The sequence below is a fragment of the Coloeus monedula genome (genome assembly GCF_965178545.1).
Source record: "Coloeus monedula genome assembly, chromosome: 2".
NCBI lineage: Eukaryota > Metazoa > Chordata > Aves > Passeriformes > Corvidae > Coloeus > Coloeus monedula.
Genome location: NC_138782.1, coordinates 57,652,278 through 57,670,828, shown reverse-complemented (window position 1 = coordinate 57,670,828; position 18,551 = coordinate 57,652,278). Strand labels below are relative to the sequence as shown.

The 18,551-nt window shown below is 36.5% G+C and overlaps 1 protein-coding gene across 1 annotated transcript in view; it reads left to right on the top strand.

Annotated features, from left to right (window-relative positions):
- The window catches only part of TMEM181 (transmembrane protein 181), a gene marked incomplete at its 5' end in the record, with an annotated part of 36,752 nt that extends 18,642 nt beyond the window's left edge, over window positions 1–18,110 (top strand). Inside the window, 17 exon segments of the mRNA XM_082302742.1 lie at window positions 113–168; window positions 1,404–1,494; window positions 2,050–2,168; window positions 3,235–3,354; window positions 5,245–5,325; window positions 6,338–6,437; window positions 7,116–7,246; window positions 7,852–7,943; window positions 8,996–9,053; window positions 9,720–9,822; window positions 9,922–9,973; window positions 10,562–10,643; window positions 10,646–10,651; window positions 11,758–11,839; window positions 13,401–13,467; window positions 13,654–13,680; window positions 14,364–18,110. Coding sequence (XP_082158868.1) covers window positions 113–168; window positions 1,404–1,494; window positions 2,050–2,168; window positions 3,235–3,354; window positions 5,245–5,325; window positions 6,338–6,437; window positions 7,116–7,246; window positions 7,852–7,943; window positions 8,996–9,053; window positions 9,720–9,822; window positions 9,922–9,973; window positions 10,562–10,643; window positions 10,646–10,651; window positions 11,758–11,839; window positions 13,401–13,467; window positions 13,654–13,680; window positions 14,364–14,442 — 1,346 coding nt within the window. The 3' untranslated portion in view covers window positions 14,443–18,110.
- Window positions 18,111–18,551: the final 441 nt, after the last annotated feature.

Here is an 18,551-nt window from a genome sequence, read left to right as displayed (position 1 = left end):
TGCAGGGAGGTATTTTCTACAGTCTTCTGAAAGCCTGTATTTACATCATTATTTATCAGTAATATGTATACTTCAATATTATTTTCTCTCTTCCTTCTTATATATTGTAAAGGTCCTAATGTAATTGAAACTTCTGTAGCAAGAACTGACTTAAATAACAGCCTAAAGGTAAGAGTTAATAAATACTGTTGGATTATATTAATGGCTTTATTTAATGTTAGTAATGTTAAACATTTCCCTCCTTTCCTCCAGTTATTCTAAATGTCTTAGTGGTGCTTTCCAGTTTGAAGCTGAACATGTAATACTGTATCACCACTGTGTTACCTCATGAGTAGCCCAGCAGCAATTTCTGGTCTCTTCCTGTTGCGAGCAGGTCAGGTGGAGAATTCTAGGATGTTTCTGCACTAGGCAGTTTCTGATAAAGAAATGCATGAGTTTTTCCCTGGTGAATTAATGTTGGAGATTCTTGTAGGGAGTTCAGAAACAGAAATTGAGAACATGCATTGAAAAACAATACACTCAGTGGCAACTAATGATGTCTCTCTTGTGATTTCCCGTTCTATCATCTGTAAAGAAATACTTCTTTCTCTTGTTATTTGTTCACTATCATGTGACCAAGATATGGGATCTGGCTTTCTAACAGGAAAATTCACATGTTCTTAAATGCTTTCATATTTTGGTTCTCAGTTCTTGCATTTTTGTTTGTCTGGCTCTTCACTATCAACCTAATATCTAAAGTATTTTTGGTGAAAGCACTAAAAAGGTTTTGTTGTGGATTTTTTTTAAATACTCTGGGACATTTCTTTTTTTTAACCTATTAGTCACCTCTATATATTTGGATTGATACAGTACTGTGGGTGGATTTTATTTTTTTTAAAATACATCTTGATTTCAAATTAGAGAAGTCTTTCTTGCATGTAGGTTTTATCTTTAATGATATCTTGCATTCTTTTGAACTGAATGTGGGATTTTTAGAAAACCTAGTGGAAAACAGGGCTCTTTTGTAATTATAGTTGAACAAGTTTAAAACTGTGTAGCAGATGAAGGCCCACAAATCTGATTTTTGAAGTAAAGTGCTAAAATTATTTCTTATATTCAGGCTAGGCCTCAGGATTTTGTTTTTCATATCTGAATTCCTGTTTTATTGCTGCTGCTTTGATGGGCTTTAGGTAGTCATACCTTTCCTTACTGCAGTACTGTGCAAAATAAATGTGCTGTTTAAACTACTTCTCTGTAAGACTTCTATGTCAGCTGCTTATCACACTGTCCATGGAGTAGCACATATAAATCTCTTCTCAAAAACATTCTCACAAACATGATTGACATGCCTTTCATCGTTGTAACTACAGCTATGTCATGTAACAGTGTAAAGGCTGGTGCTAACTTTGTGGGGTTTTTTACAGCTGAAGCCATTTAATTTAAGTTCGCCACCACTGTCAACTTACAACCAGCAGCTGTGGCTGACCTGTGTAGTTGAGTTGGACCAGCACGATGGTGAGACTCCTACCTAATTCTCAGGAAATTGCTATAGCAACCTGTCTATTATATCTTTAATTTCATCTGTTACACACGATCCTGTTGCTTTCTGGCTGTGGTTGGTGGGTTTTTCCTCTGATATGCTTTTCTTCCACTTCACCCCCCTCCCTTGGTAAAGACATGGACAGCACTGATTGAATTGGAAGCAACAGGAGTTGGGGAAAAGTTGTTATTTCTGTGAAAACAGTAGTATCTAAATAATCTGTGTATTTCCTTCTTCATTTTGGGGGGAATTAAGTGTGTAGATTGTAATGATACTGATTTTTCAATAAAGCTTCCCTGTATATATGTGAGAAATACTGTATTAGTAATTGTTAATCTGTCAAGATTCAGTAAAGGGCTTGTGACTTACTGCCTACATATAAAAATACCCCTACTCCAGTAATGTATAACTGAGTAAGTAAGTCTGAGTAGTATTTGGATAGCATATGTATTTTAAATGATTTTGGAACTCTATGTGAGATTTCATTTCTGCATGTAGCAATAGATTAATGTTTTCTGTTTTAATTCCAGTATCCCTCAAGAAGAATGTGACTATGACAGTCAAAGTACTGGGAGTGGTGAAGGATGGAAGCACACCATATGTTAACAACCAGGTTCATAATCGGACAAGATTACTCAGTTGTGCGCAAGTATGTACTTGCTTAAAAAAAGCTCTGGTGTACTGCATTTTCTTTAAATCTCTGTGCATGCTACTTACACTGCAAATAAGAAGAATGTGTCTGTTAAACACGTCTCAGGAAAAAGTCTACAGGACAGTTTTATTTGTAGTGGCAATGTGGGCAGTGATGCTGACAAGACAGCTACCTGTCCATCACTTTTCTGTTTACTTCTGTGACTTCTGTCTACTGCCTGTTAAAGACCCCTTTTTCTTGTTAGAGTTGCTCTTTGCCAGTAAATCAATGGGTCCTGTTCAGTCACCTAAACAGATTTAGCACTACTGAAGAAAGGAATTTTGTAGCAGAAGATTGGCTGTGAGCTTCCAGAGGAGAGAAAAATTCTTCTCCAACACCTTGCAGAGTCTGCTTGAAATCAGCTGGCAACTGTGTTCTGAAAAAGCTAAATTTTTTTGTCACTGTGAAGAAATGTTTGGATATTCTAATGTAATTTGCACTGAAATTTTTAAGATTAAAGACATCCAATCCAGCTTCTCTAGATGCAAATCCTTGAGGAAGGCCATAGCTGAAGTTTTTTATGATAAGCATATATAGTAAATCAAGTGTTTTATTTTTATATAGATATATGCACATATCAATGAAATTTGCAGAAATTAATTACTAGTGCTCCATTAGGTTTAATTACACAGCCAAGAGAGCAATATACTTGGCTTTTATCTTTTCTCTTATTTACTTTAAAAAATGAGTTAGTACAGGATAGCCCCATCTCTTCAGCTTGACCCGACAGAGTTATTCAGATCCATCCTGGTGCTGAAAGCAGTTGCTTTCACCAGCTTAAGTGAAAAGCTGGCCCTGTTTATTGTTCAGTCATTGATCCACCTGACTGACTTTATCAGTATCTTCTGCTCTCTCTGGTATCTTTCAAGAAAGTCCTGATCAGATTGATTGAGATTGGTGAGATATATAATAAATATCATCAATATTGAACCATTTAGAAACAAATTCTCCAACCTATACTAAGAGCGCATGTTCTGGAATAATTTGAAGCCTTCTATGTACTATTCTCTGTGTGTGTTCACAGAAATGCAGTGAAATCATTGTTGCTCATCTGGGCTACCTGAACTACACTCAGTACAACATATTTGTTAGCTTTGGAGATCTAAACAAGTTAACGTACACCATCCAGAATATTACTTTCACAGTAAGTATAAAGCTTTGTACTAGTAAAAGAAGTCTCTTTAATGCCGTAGAAGTGTGCTTTATCTGTAACAAAGAAGTATCAGATTTTTGAAGATAAATAAAAAAATGTACCATAATTATTTTTTCTGTCACTACTCATGTCAGAGCTGTTATAGCATTTACTGTTGATAAGGGTCTAGACCAATTTTTTAAACTCTGTAAGGGAAAATTTTTCTCTCAGAACTACTACTGCTGTTTTCTGTAACATAAATTTAGTCTGAATGCTGGGAGATACTTTTTACAATAGGCAAGCTAGATTAGAAATCCAATTTTCTGCATTTGCTTATAGAGATGTTGCCTGTCTGAAGGGTGGTATTTTTTTCAGCCTCTCCAGGAGGTATATCAGAATTATCAAAATTTTTCAGACTTCATGAAAGTGTGGGCTGGAAAGGTTTAACAAAGTCAAAGAAAAATGAAGAGATTTTTTTGGGGGGTGCTGTGCTTATGAGGAAGAGAATTTTTATTTTTTTTTCAGCTAACACAAGCAGGTTACTAAAATAACTCACTAAAATGCCCTCCAGTGGAATAACTGTCTCAGTTCATAGTGCTAAAGATTGCTTATAAAACACTTATATCATGTGTATTGATTGACTCCAGGAAGAAATTTAGAAACATTTGCATTGGGAGAAGAGGGAACTGAACCAAGTTTATAACACAGGTTACTATGGTATATAGCATTCAGTGTGTGAGAGCAGGTTGCAACCAAAAATCTTACTGTAAAGGAAAAATATTTTTGATATACTAAATTAACTTTCTAAATATTAATATTTTTAATATTCTAATGCATAAAGCACATAATTAAAAATAAGCTCTAGGGGGAAAAAAACCCCTAAGCTCACAAACTATTTAGTGCCAGATTTCACACAGAACAAAGTGTTGGGGCATTTGTAGTTGTACAGTTTATTATCTTGCTTTGCAGGCTGCCTTTAAGGCAGCCCTGTGTGTAACCCGAAAACCACCCCAACCCAAACTTTCCCGCAGCAACTAACATTGTCATATTTATTTCATTATTACAGTTGTTTATGGTGATCTCAGTTGAAATCAATGGATTGCCTTTTGCATAATAGGTTTCTCTACATATAATTTTCATTCTACATTTACAGTTTAAAAAGACAAGACAGAGGTTGACAGATTTAATACATTGAAAGGTGAAGCTTCTTGTTCATATGAGCAGAGCATATATTGTGCCAGGGAGTTTACATTTCAAAAATGGCTTCAGAAGCATGCCAGGTATGAGATAAATTGTCAACAGAGCAGAGTTTATGCAAACCGACATGTTATAATTAATATTTATGCCCTTCTAATAATTACAGTAGAAGAAGGAGTCTTTCCCCCTTAACCCATGTGAAGATTTCTGTGTTTGTAATAAGTTATCCTTCCTTTAACTTCTGAGACAAGTGAGGAAGCTTTAAGAAAACAAACCCCTTACAGAAGTACCCCTGTACCTTTTTGACCTCTTCATAATCAATTTATTCATCGACCTTGGTAGTACAGAAGAACACACTGGATTTACTCATTTATTGGCATTCAAACTTTGATTGAAAGTGCAACTGAAATCAATGAAGACTATCCTTTTTGTCCTGAGATTGCTTTAACATATGACAGCACCGAGTATGTTATGAAGTGGCAGGATAAAAGAGAAGCACTGCCATTAGGCTGCTTTGCTTATCTTTTTATCAGATAGTCCTGTGAGTACAGATTTATCTTTCCATGGTGACATAGTGGAATTTGGTTGTACCTTTAAATTTTGAAAAGCCACAGAACTTTTCAGTATCTGCATAAAGCGCTAATTATTGATGTCGTATGTAGTCTGTCAAAATACCATTCATTGGGCTCTTCTGTTTTCTTGTAGTGGAAGACCTATAATCCAACTTTTTCACAAGTGGAAATATGGTTCCGATTTGTTTTTGTAGTTCTTACTTTTATGGTCACGGTAAGATTTTGTTTTCAGCTTTTCTGGAGTTTAGTATGGAGGCAGCTGCTCTGCAGTGCTGTGTTTAGTAATTTAACCCCAGGCAGCAAAGTTAACATATCACTGAATGGCTGTAAAAACATTTCTGAAACACTTAACGTATTTCATAGTTGCTGCTATTATGGTTTTACAAGTGGTATTGAAGGGACATTAAGAAAATAGGATAAATGGGAAAACTTGTTTTTCTAAACTCTGGTTTTGGATTAAACAGAAAAAAAATTCTGCTTAGACAAAGGAAATTGTGATGAGATGCTAAAGAAAAGTTGTTTTTTTCTTTGCAGTGTAGGTAGGCTCAGACTTTGGAATAGGATGGCCAGAGTGTGGGCTCTTTGTCTCTGAAAATGAGCAAAACTCAGTTGAATATGACCTTGATCTAACATTAAAATTATCACTGCCTTGCATGTGAAGATGGGCCAGGTGACCTCCAGCGGTCCCTTACAACCTAAATTATGCTATGATTTAGATGATGTATCCTTTCTAAACTGTCTTGCCTCCTGGAGAATAAGTGTTTGGAAAGAAAAAAAAACCAACATAAAATCTAAAATCCAGAATTTCCAGAGTAGGGACATCAAAGTCCTGCACACTTGCATAGTATTTTTCTCACATAGATGATGTTGCTCAGGAGGTAACTGAATATAAAATGCAGTCTGCTTTGTAAAAAGTGAATTCAAGTGGAAGTTGTTGATAGTGTGTGACCAGTAACGAGGCAACATTTTTTTTTTTCCCCATAATGTTGATTTTCACGTACTGGTTGGTTTACTTCTCAGTTTGCTTGAGGAATTAAGTAATTTGCATTGGGGTCAGCAAGCAAACTTTAAGTAGAAACAAGGAGACCTGGCTCCTGTTTTACAGTGTTCTCAGTGGCAAAGACCTCATGAAGTAGCCTTTGCAATGTGCTGTGCTCTCTCTTAGCTCTGGTTAAACCATTGAAGGCTGTATTCCTTCCTTATAAATTGTTGTTGTTGTTTTATAGTGTCTGTTTGCACATTCCCTGCGGAAATTCTCCATGAGAGACTGGGGTATTGAACAGAAATGGATGTCCATCCTACTTCCTCTATTGCTACTTTACAACGGTACTCGTATCCTGGAATTTCTAAAAAGCCTCCTTTTTAAAAAAGAAGTAGAAAAAAAAAGAAAGAGAAGGCAAAATGAAATTTCTCCTTGAACTTATAAGCAGCTGTTTGTATGGCTTCAGAAAACTAAATTTAAAAAACCAACCCTTTCCAAGTGTAGCAAATTCAAGGGCATAAGGAGTAGGTGGATTTTGTTCTTCTCAGTCACATGAATGTCAGCTATTTGTTTAAAGCCGTGATTGGAATAGGTGCCTACCATACTGAACCTTTCAATTTCTGTTTGTCTGCTGTCTTCTTCATTTTTTAGATACTCACACTTTAGTTAAAAATGGAGGCTACTTTTAGTCCAGTAAAACACATCAAATTCTAGCACTTTCTATCAGTACCAAAAGAATATTTGCATCTTAGTCATCGTATGGTAATTTTTAGGTCATCACCTTTAACAGTGGTTTAGTAGAAAGTCTAATAAAACCTGACATCTTCTAGAAATGCTGGCAACCATTTGAGTTTCTACAGCAGAGCGGGTTGCTGCTGAAACTTCAGTTTCAGTTACTGGTGTAATTTGAAAAATCTAGGGGTTTTTTGTTCTGCTGTAGATAGATTCTGCTTAACTTTTCATAACGAAAGCTTTTTTCCTCTCTGTTTGGCTTTTTTTTTTTTTCCCTTTTTTTGTTACAGATCCATTTTTCCCCCTTTCTTTTCTGGTGAACAGCTGGTTTCCTGGAATGCTGGATGATCTATTCCAGTCACTGTTTCTGTGTGCACTGTTGTTGTTCTGGCTTTGTGTCTACCATGGTATAAGAGTACAGGTAAGGGATGCAACACTGTCTTCTACTGAGCGAGGAGACAGGACTTGTCTTGTTCAGTTCTCTCAAAAGGTAACAAAAGTGAAACCAAATTCTTACAAAACAGACATTTATTTTATTCCTAAAATACAATGTGACATATGAAGCTTTGGAGTTAATGATTTATGGTGAAGTAGATTATTTTGAGTCTACCAAGCCTAAATGAAACAGACGGGACAGTCATCAGAATTATGATACCATTATGCTTTGTTCTTGCTTGAAGAGTTTTGATGTTGTATGTTGTAGTTGATTGGTTTCTTAAACTACTTTAAAATACTGTGTAAGAGAAATAGGAATTCTGGAGCCTATTCGTGTATTTACATTATCAGTGAAATATGTGGGACCTTACAAATAGGATGCTCCAACTCTACTTCATCTTATGAACACAAATGATGATGCAATATAATGTCTTCTCTAGTCACTTGTGCAGGATAAAAATACAGAAGATGAATCTCTTAATCCAGTTCATGTTGAGTGACACAAAGATGATAGTTATTTTATTCTGTCAAGAATGAATAAAATCTCAAATGTGGGTTCACACCTTCACCACACTATTGTTTTCTTAACAGGGGGAAAGGAAGTGCTTAACTTTCTATCTGCCCAAATTCTTTATTGTTGGACTGTTGTGGCTGGCCTCTGTTACACTGGGAATATGGCAAACGTAAGTAATTTAAAATGTAGTGCACAAGTATGAGCTGAGAGTGTTCAAGAATGAGAAGATTGTGTATACCTAGTGGTATCTATTTCTTAATGCTCTGATTGTGATACAGGAACAGAGTTCAAATTCTTACCTCTTTCTGTTCTGCAAATTGTGACTGATTGAAAACAGTTCTCCATGGACAAGCTAGTAGTAAATAATTTCCTAAATCTGAGTGCGATCTAGAAATCACTACTTTGTCAATATGTTGTGGCTCCCTACAAGAATCACTCCAGTGCTATGTCTCAATTTATTTAAATCTTAGTAGCTGAAGCAACAGTTTGTCTGTAGTTAACTATGACATAGTTTGACCAGACTTTCTGGACTATTATACCTGCTCAGCTGGTACTGATATGGCTCAAGCTCTGCTGTCTTTACTCAAAACTCTGTTCTTTTGCTTGGTTTAGTGGTTCTCCTTTTTTTCCAATTTGTTGTGTCAACATAAAGGTGTCACTCTTCCCCACTCAGAAAACTTCATCCATTTTAGTACATTTGTTGTTTCTTTCCTGTTTTAGTCTCAAGTGTTTGCCTCTTATTTTACCTCTCAGAAGGGAGATACCTTCTAACCTTCTCCTTGCCATTGTACCTTGTTGAAAGCAGTGCAGTTGCAGGAAATGCTCATGCTGTTAGTAAAATTGCTATGAGGGAAGGTCTCATGCTGCAGTTTCCTAAGGATAAAATGTAAACACTGAATCCTGAAGACTTGTAGGAATCCTGAAGGTTTGTTGGAATTTACAAGACACACATTTTCTAAGAAACAAGTGGGGACATTGGACATGATCACAATTTTAATCTTCCATATTTCTTCAATTTTAGTTTGCTATATATGGTAAATTGTCGTGACTCCATTGGACTTAATGGCATTGCACCAACTTATACAGCCACACCGTTTTGTTATAAACTCTGCGTAGTAACCTTAAACCTTTTCTTTGTGAGTGGGTTTCTTGGTCAGTATGTCTTTTTAACATTGTCTGGAATTGTGCATGTACCCCCTTTTAATTTTGAATCTCTTCTAGCGTGAATGAAGTACATGATCCTACATATCAATACAGGGTTGACACAGGTAATTTCCAGGTAAGTAAAAAATGTTTTCTTGCTGTCCAGTTGTCATGTGCTGTTAGGCAATACAAGGAAATGGGGTTTGTTCTTCTATAAAAATCTATAACACAATTTAGATGTGTTAGATGTGCTGGTCAGATGGTCTGACTAGATTACTTTTGTTTTTGCATTAGATCATGCATAGACCATATTGAGATCCATCCCATTGAGAAAAGTAAATTGTCTTGCAGATCTGGAGACTAAACACCACAAGTTTAGTCACAGACTAAACTGACTGTTTGGATTGAAAGAAAAAAAATTAAGTCTGTTATTAAGTCAGTTTTGTACATCTTAACTCCTGCCAACGTCCCCTACCGTACTAAATTTCAGACTTTCTTGTTTTAAAGGAAAATTTGATGTACGTGGGTCCTTGTATTGTTCTTGGGAGCTGTGTTTTTAGAAAATTATTGAGATTCAGCCAACTCTGAACTCAGTTAACAAAATCTGGCTTCTATTAAGTTTTCTTTCTTTACATTCCCTAAAACCTACCTGACTGTATTACCATCCTTGTTTCATGAGCCTACTTTCCCTGCATAAATGGACCATTCTGTGTTGTGCTTTTGGTGACTAATGATTTCTATTGATGGAAGAAGGAATAGATGAAATCTTATTAAATAATAAAACCTAACACTTTTCTTACAGGGAATGAAAATCTTCTTCCTTGTGGTAGCAACCGCATACATTCTCTACCTTTTGTTCCTGATAGTGAGGGCATGCTCAGAACTTCGAAACATGCCTTATGTTGGTAAGGAATATTTCTTTTGATTCTTCCCAAACAGGCTTGCTTCTCCTCCTAGATGTAGGTGTAAATTCACTGATAACAACTTTTCTTAATCTTTTTCAGATCTCAGGTTAAAATTCTTGACTGCATTAACCTTTGTAGTGCTTGTCATTAGGTAAGGCTTTTCAAAGTACATTTGTCAGTACTGTAACTTTTCTAACCTTTTTTCAGGGCTTTGAATACATTTTGTTGCTAATAAAATAGTGAAACTGAAGAATGCCTTTTGATATTACTGTGATGGCAAGCATTTCCTAATTTTTTAACCCTTCTTGAGGCTTTTTGAGCTAACTTTATATTATTTCTATTACCATGGCTGTGCACAAGATTTAGAAGTTCACTTGGCAGAGCTCTTCTGGAGCTTTGTAGGCTTCACTTAGTCAAAGCAGAAGTTAAAAGTTAATTTCTTACATTACTGTTAATATCTGTTTTCCCCATACCAAGCTGTTATTTCAAATAGCTGTTGACTATTGGATTGTCTGTAGTGGATGAAATCTAAGGATTTCCTCTTTTCTCAGCTGAGTACTAACTTTTAATCACAAAAGAATCATTCTTAATTTAGACCTAGCAAAGCAAATGTATCTTAAAATAAATGGTCAGCATATTAACATACTTATTCTCTCATACACTCTTCTATCAACCTACTGTTTCAATTTTGCAGCCTAAGGACACAGTACACCTATATGCTTTATTTTTTTCCCCACAGCATTGTTATACTGTACCTACGCTTTGGAGCACAAGTTCTACAGGACAACTTTGTTGCTGAGCTGTCAACTCATTATCAGAATTATATCCTTGTGTTGTGATACTGCTCAAGTGGGAATGTTAATCTGTTGTCATGCAGAAGGTACTTTAAAATGATGTACCTAGGACTGTGACCTTTGACTTCTAGATGGACTCTTGAAGTTGAGTCTGTTTTGTTTGAGATTTCCTGTCAGCATTTTGTAATGGCTCTCCATAAAGGTAATAATCTAGACAGTCTCAGTCTAGTGTGTCCACTATGGACACAATGCATCACAACTGGTTGTGATACTCTCCAAGAGGAATGAAGACTTAGATATGCATGCCTCGTGCAAATCTAACTAATTTTAATGAGATATTATGGCAAATTTGGCTGTATTTGCTGCCCTAGTTGTTTGCTCTATATTTACCAGTTGTCATGGAGCATACTAAAATATGAGAAATTAATAGTTTTGAAGCCACTGAAAATGCATTTGTGTATTGGTCCAAGTCTACATGTGATACAGGTCACAACAGATAATTTAAGTGCCTTGGGAGAGACTATTTCTGATGTCTGTTGACAACAGGATTATGACCTGTATTCCTGGCCATGAACCTTGAGATCCTAATTCACTCTACTTTCTGAGAGTGTTTGTGTGACTGCAGCTGGTCTGGTTACTGATCAGCTTAGGTATGAGTTGGGAGGTAGGAGAAAACAATATGTAAAACCTTTAGTATTTACCCAAAACAGTGGCAAGAAACCATCTTCAGAGTTCTATCCACCTGTAGTCCTTTCTCCTTCCTCCTTCATCACTGTGCTAAGGAAGAACTTTTTAAAAAATGAACCAAACTAAACCCACCTGAACACCCAACTTACTCTGCTTTCTTTCAGCATTGAAAGAAGAGCTATTTGATCGTGCACTCCACTGCTCAAGAGCAGACTGTACTTGATGTTACTTGTGTTAAAGCTCTGTTTTCAGTGGGAGCTTTACCTTGAAATAGCTTGAGTAGATTAGTTGTCGCTGAATTTAAAACATGCCGTTTTGTTTAGCCATTCATGCTCTCAGTAAGGTAAACATTCTTTCGAGTGAAACAGCCTGTGTATGGGTTGGGTCTTGTTTCCAAAGTTAATATGTATGGAACTATACTGAGCAATATCCTTGACACTTACTACCAGCAGAATTCTTATCATTTTACGGTTTATTGAACTTTTATCTCTACACATTAGCTTTCGTGTATTCTCCCTCCAAGAATGCACTGTATGGTAAGTGTGAGTCATTGTCTGGCAAATGTGGGTGACAAGAGCTGCCATATTAGCAGATGCAGTGCAATGTCTTTGTATTTTGGTTGTCTCATTACTGTTCCGGTTTGCTTTAGGTTAACATAAGCAGAAGCTGCACTCACTGCTCCTGAGCAAATTAGTATTGGAAATATGAAGGAACACATAAAATGTAATCAACTGATTAGCCAGTATGATGTTTGCCTGTAATGCTTTGAGTCACCTTTGAAGTGACTCACAGAGAGCCCTTAAGGAACAACATCACTTCATTTGTACTTCTTTCTAACAAAAGTTAATACATTGGCATGCTGGCAAACTGGACTCTGAAATCAGTAACGTGCTGTTGAAAAGTAGGAGTGAAACTGATCTCTAATATGGGAAGAATTTTGGAGAACTTGCTGTGGGGTGGGCTGCACAGGGCCCATATAAAGGGAGATAAAGGATTGAGTGTCCCTTCTGGTTTTAGATTCCTATGTAGAGGATACAGTCTGACTAACATGATGATTATAAAGCATTTCCCTCTCTAACAGATAAAGATCTTTAAAATAAATATTTGTACTGAGTACATTCTCTGCTTTAAGCGTTCTGTTCAAAATACAGAACCATAGAAGAGCCCAGGTTGGAAGAGACCTGGAAAGATGCTGTGGCCCAGCCTTTCATGGGAAAGGAGGCTAGATGAGATTATCTAGCAGCCTGTCCAGTCACATCTTGTATGCTGAGAGCCTGCAGGGGGAAGGCACTAAATAGTGGAGCTGGTCCTTTCTCTAAACTTATTAGAGTTGAGATGGACAGAATTGTTTCAGGAAAATGCTATTTTTCCATCCAGAATAGAAAAAGAACTGGCTGCATGCAGATGAAGTTGAAAACCGTCTGCTGGGTTACAGAAATACTTATTCATAGACAGCAGAAGGTAAAAGGCTGCCAGGAAAAAGATGCTATGGCAAATTGCTAGATTGGATTCTACTTGCATGTAACTGCAGCTAAGCAGCATAGATTATGCAAGAAATAAAGGCCTTAAGCTAGAGGGAATTGTCATAAACAGCAATTGGAAAGTACATGTTTCTTTTCATCTCACCATAAAGGTACAAGTCCTTCCTTCATCTCTTACAAGGATAGAAAATAACTGGATAATCACTGACTTGCAGTCAAGGGATTCCAACTTTGGTCTACTGTATTTGTAGCTTAGAAATAACCAAGAAGGCTGTGCTTTTTAAATATATATGAAATTTCGATTAAGAATAATCAATTTATGTGCAGGTTGAAATATGACACAAGAAATTGCACAGGGGAGGAAATGAATTTATCCAACATGGAGAATATCTGTCTAAAAATGAGATAATTATGTTGTCTCCTTAACTGTTAAGAACACTATAATTCTGTGGCTGAAGGGTAGAGAATTTAAAGGAGAGAATTCCTATTTGGATACAGTGTTGTTGAACTGGGTTGTGACTGCCTTGGAAGTTGTTGTGTCTGTTGCTACAGTGTTGAGTTAGAACTACAGTCACATATTTAATGCACTAAATTAACCCATATTTGTATTTTCCAGAATCACAGTTGAAAGACAATCCTGCTTTTTCTATGCTGAATGATTCAGATGATGATGTGATTTATGGGTAAGATTATAAAATACCTATGGAGAGTTACTTCTGGTGTGTTATTTTTGTAATACTCTTTGACATATTAATTAAGTGAAGGGTTTGTTAGTGAAAGTTTTCTGCCTAAAGAATAGAAATGTAGCCTTTTCTGAGACAGAAATACAATGAGAATGCATGTTTTTTCTTCTTTTTGGTTTCTGAAAGGGAGTGCCGTGGCACTAATACAGACAGGTAAGAAAGTATTATGATGCTGGTAGGTCATGGAGTGAAAGCAGCAAGAGCTGTGAAAGGAAAGGGCTTTGTTTTTACACTGGGAAGGACAGCAGGAGTCAGATGGAATTAGCAAAGAGGCAGCTCACATGTAAATGCTTCAGGGAAGGAGAGTGGTGCTTCTTAAGTCTCCAGCACTTACTGAGTTATGAATAATCGAGTCTAGCAAAACTTCCTTGATTTGTGTGCTTTTGTGTAATACGAGAATTATAGTAGCACTTGAAACCCATCCCAATCAGGTGTCTCTGTGCTAGACAGTGAAACACACCCATGATGTTTTCACCTCTTACCAAAGATGCTGAAGTGACTGGAACAGTGAGGATGGGACCAACACTGCACTAACCTGAACAAGTCCATGCTGGGATAGCTTGCCTTTGGTTACTTAGATGAGTAGTGGTAGTGCCAGCTTGCTTCTGTGCAAATCCGTGTGAAAAACGGCTTTCACTGGAATAACTTTTATTACGCATTGTCCTCTGGAGAAAAATCGTATGTTGTTCATAGCTCCCATAAGGAAGAAAAACAGATACCAGCTTCTTACCCAAGTAACAATTTGATGCCTCAATGTAGTTTAGAACTTTACTGTTTATTTTCAACTTCTATCTGAACACCATGTTCAAAAGTTTCAACATGTGTCTGTTTCATAGGAGTGACTATGAAGAGATGCCCCTTCAGAACGGCCAAGCTATTAGAGCCAAATATAAAGAAGAGTCAGACAGTGATTGATTGAATAGTTTCAATTTAGACAGACTTGTTCATCTGGAATTCAGCCAATTCTGAAGTTTTCCTAGATGGACAGCTTCCTTGGCTTCCTTACAGTCTGCTGTCATCCGAACACCAACTCCCAGGAAGGACATCCTGCTTCTGTTTCTGTTTACAAGGATAAAACTGAGAAAACAAATGCTGTAATGCTTGTGTTGAAAACTGAAGAAACCAAAATTTTTACATGTCTTAAAAAATGCCTGATAGCAGGAGGTCTGTGGACTAAAATCTTCATCTATTTCCATTTAAAAGTCTCACAGAGTATATACTGAATTTCAAATTGCTTCCTTGCTGCTTGGTTTTGGTTTTTTCTTTTTTTTTTTTTTTTCTCTTTAGGGTGATGTACAGCATACTGCCATTCATCTGTGGTATTTGCATTAGCTGTTTTGTATACTGTCCACTGCGGTATGAAGTGCCTCATTTCCCTTTCAATTTTCTACCTTAACCTTTTGAGCTGGAGGCAGGGAATGAAATGGTCTTTTTTTTTTTTTTTTTTTTTTTTAAATCAGTGCAAGAAGACACAAGCTTTCTATTCTTCCTTCGAATAAGTGATATAGATTTAAGGCCATTTTAAAAATACATTTCAGTAAGTTTACTGGATTTATAAGTGCAAGATATGGGCAAATACTCAAGTTGTAGTGAGCCAAAAAAGTCTCAGTGGTGCGAAATTATTTGTATAATATATGTTTCATGACATGCTTTACTGCCACAGCAGAAGTGTCTCTACTGGTTTTTTTAAACAGCCCTTTCAAATGGAAGTATTTCAGCAACAACAAATCTTAGAAGGAAGCCAGTACTGGCTTCTTACTGGTCTTGTATGCTGGAGGAGATTGTTACTTGCAGAGAATAGAGTATGAAAGTTTTCTAAGGAATTACAATTTCAAATTTCCAAACATTTTATTTTTAGAGTTCTTTTTTCTACATGAATTTTCCCTTAAGTTGTATTAATAGGTAGTTACTCTCTACATGCTAGGAACAATTGTGGTTGCTCATGTATTGAACGTGCCTGAGAGTCAGCTTGTGAACTTGTTCTATGCACAGTTCAGCTTCTTTGTCATACCAGTCACCACCTGTATGATGGGAACTTTCACTAGCACATTTTGTGATTATCTGTATTCCAGCCTGTGCTGGAACAAAGTTATATGGGAATTAAGTATTCCTTGTACAATGCTGCTGCTTCTCCACTTAGAAGTTGTTTTTCTCCTACACCATTGTTCGGTTCTTTATTTAAGATATTTGTTTGCAACTACTTTTGTTTTCAGATACTTTTCTAAAAGTATCTCCTTTTTTCATGTATCTGTGACAGAGATTTACTCTTGTAAAATTTCTCTGCCCTGCTGCTGTAGAAGACTCTCAAAAGCACTGTTAATCTACTACAATATGGTGCTGGGTTGCACTAGGGAATTGTGCTTATCATTAAAGTGGTTTAAGCAGAATGGTGCAATGAAATCCTGCTAGACTTGCTGAATCATACTCGAGAAAAAGGAGATTCGTTGTGCTTTAATGCAACAATTGCTCTAGACTGTGCCCATTGTGATAACCTCTTGGTGGCTGTTCAAGATCATGAAGGGGAGACTTCACAAGGCAGCAACTCAGAGAGGACCAAAAGAGCTGCTTTATGTAGTTGTGCCCTTACTGTCATAGAATAGTTCAGACTAAATCAGTGCTCTGATAAAGATGTGTCTTGAGACAGTGTGTGTGAGAGAGAGAGAAGGAAAACTTTCTAAAATTATGTAGAGCTGTGAAATTTTAGGAGAGTATCTGAAACCTTTGTGTGCCAGGGATCATTTCTTTGTTAGAAGCCAAAGCACTGTTGTATGGCTAAAGCAAGGGCATTGCTGGGGAGGAAGAGAAGGTTTATCCCTTTAACTTCTTAGTTGATATTACTTTAGAAGAACATACAGGAAAACATTAAAGAAGTATTTCAAGTTAGTAGTGATTTTCTTTCCAGTGAACTCTAGTAAAATGTATCCTCAGAACTTTTTACAGTATTTTCATAGGATATGGGGGATGTTCTGTATCTTAAAATTGTAGAGTCCATTCTCATTTTTACTATTCCTGAGATAACTCTCCCTATTTGAATGTGCAGAGTTAGACTTGGGAATCAACTTGGCACTGTTTACATAAGCCAAATCCTTTCAAGTTCCATTGCAGTAACAGTGCGTACAAGAAGTAGGTTTTCAAAAACTGATACTTACACGATTCTTATATACTCAGATATTTTTCCTCTGATATTGTTCAATTCTCTCCTAAATTGTTATGAAGAGATAAAATTTGACCAATGTGCAAAGTACACTTGCGTTTCTTATCACAGTCTGGTTGTTAACTGGTTGTTACGGTTAACTCTGAAACAGTGCTATGCTTTGGGATTTCATTGACTAAAAAGCTTATTTTTAATCTAATTTGGAGATTATTTTTTCTAAGCTGTTTTCAACCCATTTCTCTTGCTGTTTTGTTTGAATAAACTTTACTATGTAACTACATTTGAAGTGGAAATAGAAAAGCCAAGAATGGGAAATGTGTACTTAAAGTAAGTATCTTACTATGAAAATAGTGAGAAAATAACTTTCTGTGGTCATTTTTAGAGATTATATTTAAGCAAGGTTTGCCATGCAAAATAGCCTTCTATTTTGGAAGTGCTACAGTGTTATGGTAGCTTGGTTGAATCACTGTTGCATCAAATTCAATATACAGTAAGATGACAGAAGCAGTGAAGCAGGTGAGGAACTAGTTTTGCTAGCAAGACTCCTCTTATTTCCATGATTGGAAAGCAGAGACAGTATTTGAAGAATATTCCAATATGGATTGTAAACAGCTGAGGAGTAGGTGGCATAAATTCACTTCTGAGTAAAGTATTGAAGTCTAAGGGTCAAACAGAAGAAATCTGTTTAGGAAGCTAGCCTGGCTTTCCTTTTATTTCTGCTAAAGTAGTTATTTCCATCACTACTGCAACTGTACAGAACAAGACAAGTACACGAAAAGGCCCCACAGCATACAGTGATCCTGCTCTAAAGGAGACATCATACATCAAGTAACTGCAAGACTTCCATGTACACAATGATTGCAAGGGACTTTTAAGAAATCAGTAATTGAGCACAGGCCAGTCACAGCAACTACTTTCTGTAGTACTTGCTTTACAAGTACAGTTGGTGTTGAAATTGGTGGAAAACTTTCCTAGGACTGGCAAAGAGGAAGTCTAAGGCTTAACACCAGTGAGAAACAGCTAGTGCATTGGGTCTGTGGTACCAGTACTGGGGAGAATGGTTCCAGCTAGGAAAGACTTTTGTTTTTCTCTGAGCCAAATGACAACAACATTTTATCCATAGTCACCTAATTTCCCCACCCATTTCCTTTTGCTTATGCCAGTAATAACTTCTGCATCACTGTAAAAATTTTTTTAGGAGTTTGTAAATATGTAAAATGAAAATATGGAAAAATTGTGTACCAAAATGGTATAAAAATGTGTAAGATAAATGGCTCTGTTTAATGAGAAGCTGTAATAAAATGCTGCTTTGAGAAAGTGTGCATGAGGACATGTTAAATATTCTGTGTATCTGTAAGTTGTGCTAATAAGAGCAAATTATCCATTTATGTTGTAAAACTTCATGCTAATGTGGAATATGAAGGAAAACTGAGTATTTTACTTCAAGGAAGTTTCTTGGAACACTTTATGTGCATAATCATTGTTAAATATGTTCATAATAAAGTTTTATATCTTTATATTGTATCCTAGGTTTATTTTCCTTCTACTGAATTTTACTTTCCTTCTCATAAACTGTTTTCATGACTTACACATATATTTTCAGTTTACATGCATTTTCTTAAGCATATTTAAATTTGGTTAATTGCATAAGGATGGGATCCAAGAGGCTGTGTCATCACAGATGTTTTATATTGTTTGTTGGGGGATTTTTTATTACCCTGCCTGGACTTCAGGGTGGAAGGACAGGTTGCTAAGTTTCCTAAATATACCAGCCAGGTTACATAAGGGACCTGGCATTTTCAAATGGCTCAGTGGCTTTGCAAAGCCTGCTGTGGCCATGCTGGCAGTGAGAATTCTCCTGGTGACTGTT